This window comes from Cuculus canorus, chromosome 17 (genome assembly GCF_017976375.1).
Source record: "Cuculus canorus isolate bCucCan1 chromosome 17, bCucCan1.pri, whole genome shotgun sequence".
Classification (NCBI taxonomy): domain Eukaryota; kingdom Metazoa; phylum Chordata; class Aves; order Cuculiformes; family Cuculidae; genus Cuculus; species Cuculus canorus.
Genome location: NC_071417.1, coordinates 7,151,582 through 7,164,233, shown reverse-complemented (window position 1 = coordinate 7,164,233; position 12,652 = coordinate 7,151,582). Strand labels below are relative to the sequence as shown.

The 12,652-nt window shown below is 42.5% G+C and overlaps 1 protein-coding gene across 1 annotated transcript in view; it reads right to left on the bottom strand.

Annotated features, from left to right (window-relative positions):
* Window positions 1-12,652, bottom strand: part of CRKL (CRK like proto-oncogene, adaptor protein) — a 17,736-nt gene extending 5,084 nt beyond the window's left edge. The window contains exons 1-2 of the mRNA XM_009571371.2: window positions 11,923-12,652; window positions 7,602-8,064 (exon numbers count right to left, since the gene is read on the bottom strand). Coding sequence (XP_009569666.2) covers window positions 7,602-8,064; window positions 11,923-12,236 — 777 coding nt within the window. The 5' untranslated portion in view covers window positions 12,237-12,652. The remainder of the gene's footprint in view (window positions 1-7,601; window positions 8,065-11,922) is intronic.

The window sequence follows — 12,652 nt, the reverse complement described above, 5'->3', positions numbered from 1 at the left end:
GAAAACCTAGATTTTAGTCCTGATACAGCACGTGTAATAATGCTATTTGATAATGTAGACAAATTAAAATTTACCTAAACTACTAAGATTTAGTTTAAGGACCCTGGCCAAGGGCCTTAGATTAAAACTTTCCTGAAAAGATCTGTGTATTTTCTATCAAAGGAAGAAACCCTGAGTTTACAAAAGAGTGCACGTCATGAGTTGAGCTGAAGCCCGTTTAAACCAGTTACTATTACTCCAGTAGATACTTTTTTGACTATCACTCCAAAGCAAGAATCATTCAAGTGAAGTTTAAGATACCGTAATAAACTCTTTGGCAGTCACTCAGTGTTATATCTCTTAAATTTCTTCAAACTCTGAAACTCTTCTTAGAGATTTAAACTTCATCGAAAACAGACATTTAAGAAAAACATGTTGCTCCCCTCCCCCTACTTCTCCACTACTTGTAGGGTTGTCCATGTCCTGCCTATCTCCTCCACCATCAAATCTGAGAGTGTAACACTTAGAAAAATTATAATCTTGTGCTTTCAAGAGATAAGAAAACCCTTTAAGCGCCTATAAGCTTTTAGGCTATAGCAAATCATGCTCCTTGAAAAGGCTGTCTTTACTTAGGCTGTTCCTAAACTCCCCCATGAAGCCAATCTGTTTTACTGAGTAGTTTATACACTGCCCATGAGAGATAGCACACACGCACACAGAGCATTGATTTAACTGGTTTTCATCTCTTCACAGATCACTGCAGTACGCTTTGAGTATGTATGTGCTAACAAGCACAATTTGCCTGGCTTTTCACTGAATAGAAAGTCTGGAGAAAGCTTTAAATAGTACCAAGATGACCTAAACAGGAACCCAACAAATCTCTATTTAGGAAAAGGCTGATGACATCTATAAATACTCAGTGTTACATTGCTAGATTGAAATAACCCTTGAAGACAGATCAAAGTTTTAGACCCAAATTCAAGAAGAGGCAGTCAACACCACAACAGTTAAAACCTAGTAGGAAACTGTATTTACACCACACTAAACCAAACCCACTCTCACTTTTATCTTACTTACGGAAGGAAAAAAAACCCAGTGCTCATGTTCTCTAGAGATGAACCCATTATTCATATTGAAGCTCTAAGAAAGATACCCTTCAATTTGACTCTGAATGATTTCTACAACATGAAAAGGTTTGCAAGTCTTGCCTCAGCTGAATGGAAAAATGTATTTAAAATCTCGGTCTATTGCACTATAACAAACTGCCTTGTAGATAAACAGTGCAAAACCTTCAGACTACTGGGTAGGTGAAGGTGCCACAGATCAGCATCTACCAGTAAAGAGGGCTGGCTGACAAAAGCTCTTCAAACAATATTCCCATCCACCACAAACCACTGGAAGAGTAAATCAATTTACAACTTTATTCTAATTTTTGAGAGGTGTTTTGTTTTAACAAAAGGTTCTGAATATCCTCTTGCATTATATTATTAACAAAAATGCAGTTCTCCTGAGAAGGTTAAATGAAGCAGCATGTTGTAACGAGATTTTTGGAGAAGGAACCCCAATGTTGTGATAGAATAAGGCATGGATCTTGTGTGAAAGATTGCACTTGAAAATGCCCCCAAGAACCTGCTGAAGTCTTGTGTGTCTGTGTTATTCACAAAGTACTAACTATAAGCAGTATTTGGGAAACACTCTTTAAAACACCTGTACCACAGCCAGCTGAGGTGTGATCCCCCACTGAAATGCCGAAACACTATTATTTCCAGAGTGTTTTAGGCTAGTCAGAAGGATTGTCTTATGATGAAACACACAACAGAGTCAGGAGACCTGCTTCTATTCTCATCTGTCCCACAGACTTCCTGTGTGACTCTGGACAGCTTATGGCCCTTGTCTATAAATTAGGAAAACGCTTCCTTAGTCTCAGCATCTCTCAGATCAGTGAAGTCACTCGTAAAGCATTTCAGTGTCACTGGGTGGAAGCACCCACTGCTGAAGTGAGCAATACTTCTGAAATGCAGCCAAGTGATAAAAATCAAACTGTATTTTGGGTGGCATCCTTCCATTATGTCCCTGTTACAGCATAAACTCAAAACCTTGAGGAAGCATGAGCCGTGGGACATGCCAGTCGGAAAGGTTACTTCATTCCCTCTCAACTGTCCCATACCTATCTCCTATGGGAAACTGATTCATACCCTGCTAAGCTTTCCTGCATACCATTTTAGTCACACAGTCAACCAATACAACATGTTTTACAGCTATTCCAACAACTGTATGCTCATAGTTCTATGGCTGATAGAGTTGTGTAGTATAAGTTTAAAGACATAAAAATGTATTAAAACTTTAAATCATTATTGTAGCCTGCTGGGTCAATAGCTATAGAAAACATCCTGCTCTCCGGAATTCACACGGTGTTCAATCTCAGTCTTTATCCTAATGAGTGCCTCAACTTATCTTCTTCTGTAACACATTAATACCAACAACTAAACAACTGTTCTGACCAGTTGCCTGTTCTGGAGCATGAGCAAGGCTCAAACATAAGAAATTGCTTGTTGTGCCACTGTCCCCAAAAGGTACAATGCTGAGCTACACAAAAGAGGTAGAGTTCCGTAATACTGCAAACAGTACAACAGATGCTGAAATAGCTGGTGCTTTATGTATTGGAAGATTCAAGAAACCAACACGCTGAAAGCACAGCTTAATTATCATTTACTTCTGATACTGCATGCCACAAGAACAACAGCTGACGCCCACACCAGGGAATCAGGTGGTTCAGAGGACAGACCTTCAACCATTCTTAAGACAAGACGGTGGGTCAAAGGGCAGCAGAGAAATGCTGAAGTCCTAGACACAATCAATCTGGCCTCATCTAGGAACAGAGAAAACCAATGGAAGTTTGCATTTCATGTATAGCAAGGACAGTTGCCAGAGTCAGGGCTGCAGCACCACATGCTGCTTTTTGTTAAATAACGGCAGTCTGTCTCCATCTGATTAAGCCGGCTGTCATGGCTGTAGACAATGTGGAGAGCTCAAAGCTCTCACAAACCAGCATTCCTGAGCCACACAGAACCTCACTGCAGCACAGGATCTTGTCTGGGTTATCCAGGTCGCTTTCAGTTCTATTTGAAAACCAACACTGCAAACAGCTGTGAGGGTGAGTATGTATGAAACGGTGAGGCACTCAGCACTATCATGAGGGGAAACATCAATAACTCTGATTGGAAAAAGAACTTAAAAAGATTCAGCTTGCAGACAAAATCTCTATTTCAGCTCTGTTTTCAAAGGTAGCAGATAGGAAAGCTGGTGCACAGCGGCACAGCCACAGGAATCCTGCTGCTAACATCACTTTCAGTCCAATATTTACCAGCACTGAAGCTCCCAGATCAACACCTCACACCACACAAATACAGCCTCAATATTTTCCTTATAGTCCTTGTGGGTTAGATGAGTTTTGATATTTAACACTGCAACTCTAAGCTTCCTTGGCTTAAGACAAGCATAATGCTTGTTGCCTAGTGAAAGCAGAGGCCTAATTTCCTAATTAAGAAAGTTCTCCTTCTAGCACATTTTGGCCTACTTGTTCCAACTTTCCTTTAAAGTGGAAAAAAGTTAATGGTAACCTAATTGTAACAGGCTCAAGAGAAATGCTGTCAGTCAGTTATTGCATAACTGCGTATTCATTTCACCAAACCATTACAGTGCCAGGTTAATGCTGTGCTAGCAAATATACATGTCTGTAATACAAAACAGTTTGTGTTCATGATATATCGTTAATGCTGGCAGAGGTCTAGAGAAAGCCATTGTTATAATAAAAACTTTGCTATAAAAATATAGTGAAGTTCTTCTTTAATAAACAAAAACCTCTTAAGAGACTGTAACACTCATGTTAAATCTGGAATGAACTCTAGGACAACTACTGCCTTTAAAACAGTCCAGGAAACTTATTACAGTTTGCAACACAGGTAAGAACCATTTTTTGAACACGTGGCAGACATCAGCCTAGTGTCTGCTGCTGGTCTCCAACTGTCTGGTTCCTTATGCCATTTCATTCTGGTTTATGAGCGAATATGGAATTTGTTGTTCAGGTCCTGAATCAACCTTCCAACAGCTCACTAGTTTTTTAAGGGAATCATCCAGCAGATAAACTATTCACTTTATCTACTCTGGCTATGCTGGACATAACCTGTGTCGTACAGAAGTTAGTGATCAGTCAGCTACTGTGGATGTAAACAAGGAGTACCCAGCTACCAAGAGATAACGTAAAACATCTCAAGTCCTGGTTGTACCAAGCACTACTCACACTTCACATGCCAGTTAGAGCATGCCAGTTTAAAACACAACTTCATTACTGTATTACTGTTAGCAGCCTGGCTGTCGAACTACAGGGAATTAAAGACTGAGGAACTTTAAGGTATCCCTTGCTGCTCTGAATCATACTGACAGTGACAAAGTATCTCTGCTCTTACAGAATTCATCCCCTCCTTAAAGCACTATCCTATACAACCTTTGAACACAGGAATGCCCTCCTAGTTTTCCCAAAGAAAAGCAGGATTGAAGAACAGTAGCACATGACTAATGTATAGCTCTAGTCCCCATAAGTACAGGACACTATCCCACTCCTTCATGTTCCTCCCTCTGGAGTACCAGAAAGGAAGGAAATTGCTTCTTGGCTGAAAGCACACAAGTCAAGTGTGGTTGGCTGTGTTGTTTTTTTTTCCTGTGTTTTTTTTTGTTCAGTTTTGGGGTATTTTTTTGTTTTGTTTGGGTTTTTTTTTAATGCAGTATCCATGAAAACACTACATCAGAAGTACTGTAAGTTGTAGCGAGAAACTGCAGGCTTCAATCATCTCAAAAACATTAACTCTGAACTGCCAAGGCAGTTCACTTGATTGAGACAGCGTATGTAAAGCTTAGAAATACATACAATTTATCACAAGCTTTACTAATTCTTCAGTAGTGCAAGGAGATGCTCAAAGTTACACATACCCCAGCTGTATGCCTTGAGATAGTAGCAGTACTTAAAACTTATTTTAGCCTATAAACAGATTACTATTTAATTTTTTTATTTTAGAAAACAGAAGTAGAGCATATAATGCAACAGGACCAAGCCACAATTTAGATTTTAGTCACTTCAATATCACCAATGTAAATGTGAAATAATTCTAGCCAAGCGAGGTCCAGACTGTAATAAATGCCGTATTAACCAGTATCCTTACAGGAACAACACTGCAGACGCCCTTAAACTCTCACACTTTAGGCAGTATTTAAAGTTAAACACTCCGTTACCCAACCAAACAGATCTTGGTTTAGATTTTCAGCAGAATATTCATTTATTTTACATTTTCCAAGTGAGAAATTTAAAACAATAGCAACACCTTATTTATAAAACACACTTCTAACAGGCTATGAATCTTTTATCTTTTCTGAAAGAAACACTTCTGGCAGCTTTAGTAAGCAACAGTGTGCAAGAGGAAAACTAGACTGGCAAGCAGAGAGCTTGTGGCACTCTCAAACTGAACACAGGAGGATGACATCCCTCCACTTAAAAGGAAGTGAAGCAGATTACTACACAATGGTTTTAGTTACTCCAGATGGTATTGTCTTCCTTTTAAGTTCTGTGTGTGCTGACCACCCAACACTAGGCGTAGCAAAGCAGATATTTTGCTCTCGTATTGTCAGTTTAAATGTCATTACACAATTGGGCACTGCATAATTACACTAACAAGGTGTTCTACCTATATGAACTGAACTGCAATTAGAGTACACCTATGTAAGGTGGAGTACTGCCAGTTACTACTGTTCTGAAAGAATACCACCAACTTGCTTCCTCAAAACATTCCCATAACCTATTCTTTCTCTACCACTAGCTACTTTCGTGCTCTTGCAAAACAGAAGCTTCAAATAGTCCAGATCATTTAGTGACATGCAGAGCCCAGACAAGATTGGGATTAAATACATCATCAGACCAACAGTGTTAGGCAATCTGAATGAAGACTATGAAAAGAAGTTGGATTCTCTTTTTAAGAGTAGTACTGGTGACAACAAAATACTACTCTAATGAGGTTGCTAAAGTTCCCTATGCATGGATAGATAAGGAGAAGCTGTAATTGCTGATTTTAATGAAAATGTAAATCAGTTCCCAGAATCCTGCTTCCAAAGCCTGCTGAGAAGCCACTGTGGCTAAAGTGCATTGGCAAAGAAAACAGACTACATCGGAAGACAAAATGTGCCAGTGGTGGGAGACAAAGACATGAGGCAGTGAGTGATCAGAATTCAGTGGAACAGAAGAATCTCTCAAACAAAACTTCAGCAATTTCAAGGTTCAAACCAATTAAAACCTACACACTGGTCAGAGTTAATCCTGCTGGTTAATTCTACAGCAGCTAAAGTGATTAGATTAACTAGGTCACTAAAGAGCAAGCGGAAAAAAACCCAATCTATTTGTGAGGGCCATCCTTCCAAGTGGTCCTGCTACCCTGCAGCAAAGCAAGCTCCCTGAAGTAATTCCATTGATAAGATAAAATCAACCACTTGGCTTGCTTTGTTTGCAGAAGCATGAGTAGTTTGGGCTGGAATCTCCTGTACAGTGCAGCTGGCACAGATTTATGTGTTGCTCTATGACAATTTTCACACACTGCTCACCAATAATAAGCTGCTAAATTTCATAAGACTCAAGGAAAATCCAGTGATACATAATTAACTTGTAACCCTGCAAGAGTAATCAGTTCTAGAGGTTCTACAAATACAAGAGGAAAAACACTTAGGGCTTATTATGAATAACGGGAAGTCACAAATATAACCTTTCAAATGTTAGTCCAAAGTATCAGCTACAGGTAACAGCTTTAACTTGCAAGTAATTGACCAAAAGCAACAGGAAAAGTTCAAAAGTATTTTTAAACCCACTATTATTTTCCTTGCTAAAATGCTGCTGCTTCCTTTGCTTGTTTCCTTGCATTTGCTTTTTGAAGTATCGCAGCACACTCAAATTTCAACTGAGACCACCACTTTTTCCAGGTGTGACACTCCAGCCTCTCATCTAACCCACTTGCCCCCATTTCAGGTCTTAAGGTTTCTCAAATTCCACTTCTGAAAAGCAAAGTGAAAGGGACTAGACCACTCCTGATATATTTCTGTCCAGATTTTGGCTCTCAACACAAGATACTCAAGTGTTTCTCCTACTATAGTTGAGGAACAGAAGACTGTGTTTATCAGCAATCCTTACCTTTCTCTGCAGGATGCTACAGCCAGTTCTCAACCTGGAATACTGCCATGATTAATGAAACATCCCTTTCTTTCCCCAAGATCAAGTGGAGAAGCAGTCACCCTCTCCCTAGCACTGACTTCCACAGCAAGCTGCATGCACTCCACAAGCCTTGTAGCATACCACACTACTGAACAGGCACAAACAGAGGGGAAACGCACCTCCTGATGTGACTTGGTCACTTTTCTCAAAGGAAGTGGTGTAGATTAAGCAATTTTTGAAGATCTTTCTTCAGAACATAACCTCACTCCCGAGTCCCTCAACATACGGAGTTGGCCACACCTACTTTGACACTAACAATTTTTAGTTTCTTCTTTTACAAAACAATTGAAAATCAGAACAGTTGCGAAGAAACACTTACCTCTAACGCCAGCGCAGTCTTGTCATACGCACAGGGTACTCTTTTTTGTATAGCTTTGGCATAGACTGGTCCATTCTGTGTTGATGGCAGAGGATTGATCACTGCCCCGGGTGTACTGGATACTGCAGGAAGGGGACTTGCGGTTTGAGGCTGAGCATAAGCATGGGCAGGTTCTGGAATACCATAACTGTTGGAATTCCTGTTTCCATGCTTTGCGTGAGAAGATCTGACTAGCTTTTCTACATAAGGAACAGGAATCATCCCAATCCGACCATCCTTGTTTCTGGCACTCCACCATTGTTCTTCTGGCTTCTCTACAATAACCAAAATTTCACCTTTTTTAAATGGAAGATCCTCAGCATCATTGCCAGGGAAGTCATAGAGAGTCCGAACATACTCCACATTTTCTTCTGCAGCAGACAGAGCAGGGGCAGATCCAGATCCCATTGGCGGACTTGGATACCTAAGTTTAAAAAAGGTTTGGTGTAAGCAATAGCTATTTTTTTGTATTTCCAGTAACAAAGCCAAGTACCCAGTTTACAGTAGGAATACCAATTAGAGGAGAATTACTTATTCAGCTTTGTAACAAAAGTATTGGCTTCGTAGCACTGCAAGGCATTTCATGAGCAGCTCGCGCTGTCAAGCAATTACTTAAATACCCAAATACACTTCCCCAGAAACCCAATAAAAATCTATCGTGGATACAGAAAATTGGGAGAAATAATACCAAATCTTCCTCCACCCGTTTTGTATTGCTGCAGGGGTCTTAGGGTGAATATAATTAATTCAACAGCCTTATTTATGACTTATGATACATAAAATCAAATGAAAACTATTTGGGTGGAGGGGTAACACATAGAAACAAAATACATCTGGGTGACTTGAGGTGGAGGGGCTCTTGGAGAGTCACTTCATTGTCTGTGATATGTAACATTGTTCATCAAATGAGACTATTTTCACCCTAGGCTTTATACATTTCATTCCAGGCAGCTGTCAGAAACCTTAACATATACAGGCCACAGCAGAAGCTTATTACCTAAGGTACCATAGCAAGAACACATCATTAGCCTACTTCAATTCTATCTCTAGCTACTTGCAAAGTAAATGGAAGTCAAATCCCTATGATTTTTTCACTGGATGTACCAGAAGCCATGACAGAAAGATCTGCCCTGCTTTAAGTCACCATGCTGCAGCCAAATCTGGGGGGTGAGGGGAGAACCCTTTGGAGAGCAGCTGCTCTGCACCAGCAAGACCTCACAAACACCTGCAATGATGGTCAAAGCTCACTATTGATACAACAAACAGAAAGCTTAAACTAGTCAGTTTTCAACTGGTTTAGGAGTTTAAAATGCCATTTACAAGAGCTAGAAGTGTTGTATGGCTATATACAAGTAACTACTTAATGCTACCACCAAAACCACCTCTTCATACTGTACTTCACAAAATTGAAAGAATCAACAGTCTCTAACAGCTCAAGCACATGTGTGCAATGTTCCCCCAACAACGTGAGAGAAATAAGAATGAGCAGCAACAGTTCTGAAGCACACACGCCTGGCCACCCCTATCCTAAATCAAGTCCATTAATGAAAAAGAAATAAAAAAATAAATTCAGAAGTGCTAGCTCACACCATAGGAAGTCTCCTTCAAACACAATTTCAAACCACCAACCACGTCACTGAATTTTCTAAGAGAGTTTAGAATAATAATCATGCTAAAGAAAACGGCTCAGTTGATACCAGTTGCTGCTTTATAAGCAAGCCTGTCAGCTCACAGCAGGCCAGACCCCCTCTGTCTCTGTGTGCTGACAGAACATGATACAATCCAAACCTTGAAAATGAGGTAGTAGTGCAAAACGTTCATAACACATTTCACACAATTCATAGCAAATACCAAGTTAGCACCTGGAATCAGCTAAGCTCTAACTGCTTTGAGAAAGTCAAGTCAGACATTGCCATCACAGATTAGGAACACGTTTCACTTCATGGAACGTACAACAGTATCCAGGCTAAGGAAAAATGAGATAAGCGTAAAGACTGCTTCAGTGCAGACACTGTTCTTCCCAACCATCCACAAGTTGAAGCATGAATCTAATACCAGGCAGCTCCATTTAAACATTCCTGCAACACTGAGTGACGCTTTTTTATTCACCTACCCACCTCTCCAGCCACAGCACAATCACCACCCAGCAGGCTTCTTCTCACCCACTTTAAGAGCTCCTGAAGGCAGCGCTTTCTCTCACAGCCCTCCATCATCCGACAGCTTTACAGAAAGATGTTTTTTGACCACCTGAGTTTTTCAACCTGTCAACCTTCACCACATTAATGACTGGCATCAGGAACCAGCCTATGCTAAGGGTAGATTGTGACCATAAACCCCCAAGTTATTCTTCCCCACTAGGAACTTGCTAATCTGCAAAACACGGTAAGATTTTAAATGGCAGAATTTAGAAGCGAAGCAATTTTAATTTCTTTTTTTTTACATGTCACTACTTTTCTCCTTTTATTTAACTTAATTCTATTCCGGGATCCCCAAAACTTTAAAATAACATACCAGGAAAAGCTTTATTAGTTAAAAATGCATGTTTTAGAGTTCTGGATAAGTAGTTTACTGATGCAAGCTGCAGGTATGTCCCACATTGAGAACAAAAAGAATGAGCTCACAGCCAAGTCACATTTTCCCATTATCCTCAAAGAGTATTTCTCATTACAGTGCACGCACTGTACAGACACAGATGAACTGCACCATAATCAAACCATGGGAAATCAATTTTACATCTTTTTAGGGGTTGAAATGCCACTTTAGAAGGTTCAGAAATGCTGTCTAGGATGTATTTAAGCTGATTTGACAGGGTGAAGCAGTCTAACCACATAAAGGTCTGTACTATTTTAATGAGTGTGGATGCACGGGCATTAGACAACAACCTAAGGGGAGAGAGACTGAGATCAGATCTTCGGCTGTGAGGGGTGGAGGCCCTGGCTCAGCTTGCCCAGAGCAGTGGTGACTACCCCATCCTGGAAGTGTTCAAGGCGAGGTGAGATGGGGTTTGCAGCAATCTGATCCAGTGGGAGTGTCCCTGCTCATGGCAGGGGGTGGGCATGGATGGGCTTTAAGGTGCCTTCCAACCCAAACCATTTCATAATTCTATAATTCTCAACCATCCTAGGAACATAAGGATAACGCCGGAATAAAAGGTTGGCACAAAGCAAGACCACACCCTCTTGCAATGCAATAACAGTCGGTGGTAAAGACACACGCGGTACCTTTTCATACACCTACCTTAACCGTAAGGACAGGCCACACGTGTTACATGGATGACCCGACTCAGAGCAACCCATAATGATCACCAAGATCCAGAGCACCAAAAATCACTGCTCTTAGAAACAGCTTCAAAGAAGGGCTGTAAATGTTTCTTTAGTGCACAGAGCACAGCCCTGTATCTGCTGTTAGGATCCTGGTGCTGCCAGGCTGGACCAGGACACCCCTACCCAGTGCTATCACCAGAAATAAAAAAAAGAAACTCCTGAAACAAAGTATTTTGTTTAGAGAGAAAATGCTACTTTTATTCTGCAGCGTGCCAAGTGGAAGAGCTTGCCCAAAATCACCACACCTACTGGAGATCCCAAAGGTCTACTGATACAAAAACAACGCTCAAAATCCCACTCAGCTAATATAATCGTCACATTAATCTAATGCAGATACTCATTAGGTTACACAATTCTACTTTAACGCAAAACTGCTTACTTTCTTTCCACAGTCTTAGTTAGGATAAGGATGTCCTTCAGGTAACCCTTAAACAATCATGAATTCTCCCTATCTGACATATCTTTCCTTGCTCCATCGCACATATTCAACCTTGAGTTGATTAACTACTCAGTTCATCTTTTTCTTAAGACTCAATGTCTACATCCCCAAGCAAAGCCTGGGATGTTTATAGCAGAAATTAAGCACCTGCATCTCTGGGCAGATATTAGGATATTTGTAGATGATGTTAAATGCCTGCATTTCTAGACAGATAATAGGGCGTCTGTAGGTTATATTAAGCATCTGCATTTCAGGGCAGATACTAGGATGTTTGTAGGTAATATCTTCTGCATCTCTGGACAGATACTAGGACGTTTGTAGGTAATGTTAAGATGTTTGCAGGTGATATTAAGTGTCTGCATCTCTGGGCAGATATGAAGATGTTTGTAGAAGATGACAAGTGTCTGCGTTTCCGAGATCAGGATGTTTGCAGTAAATAAACGAGCAGCAACATACACTCTCCTTATCCCCGTGGGTATCAGCTCCAGCCGAGCAGGGCAGCAGCAGGCGCGGCACTCACCTGGGTGCGGGCTCGATGAGGGTGGTGGTGTCCAGGTAGTGGATCTTGTAGAACTCCAGCAGTGCGGGCAGGTGATCGAACTCCTGGTCGCCGATCTTGAAGCGGCGGTTGGGCAGGGAGTTGATGATGTAGTGGGAGACGCGGGAGTTCTCGGACACGGAGAGCACGTAGTCGCCGGGGCAGGTGGAGGAGTCTCGCACCAGGAACATCCCGTGCCGCTGCCCCTGCAGCCGCGTCTGCGCCTCCGCCCGCGACACCGGGCCCACGTACCAGCTCGAGCGGTCCGAGGAGTCGAAGCGGGCGGCGGAAGACATGGCTCTGGCGGGGGAGGGGGAGGCCAAGGGCCGGAGAGACGCGGGGAGGGGACGGGAACGGCGAGGCGGCCGGGGGGAGCGCCGAGCGCCCAGCGCAGCCCCGACAAAGGCGAGCAGGCAGCTCCGCGCCTCGAGGCGGCGGCCAGGGAGGCTGATCAGGGCCCGGGGCTCCCTCAGCGCCGGGGAGTGCGGGGCATCCTCCCCGCCGCGCTCCCTCAGGCCTACGGCGGCCCGGCGGCGGCTGCGGGGGCGGGCGGCGCGGGAACGCGGCGAGGGCGGCCTAGGAGGGTAGCCCGATGCGGTGCCTGAGCGCCGAGGCCAGCCAGGAGGGCGGGGAGGGCGGACAGAGGCGCCGAGGTGCCGCTTTCGCCTACCGGGTCCTCCCCTCTCAGAGCCGAGCACCAAAATGGCGGCAG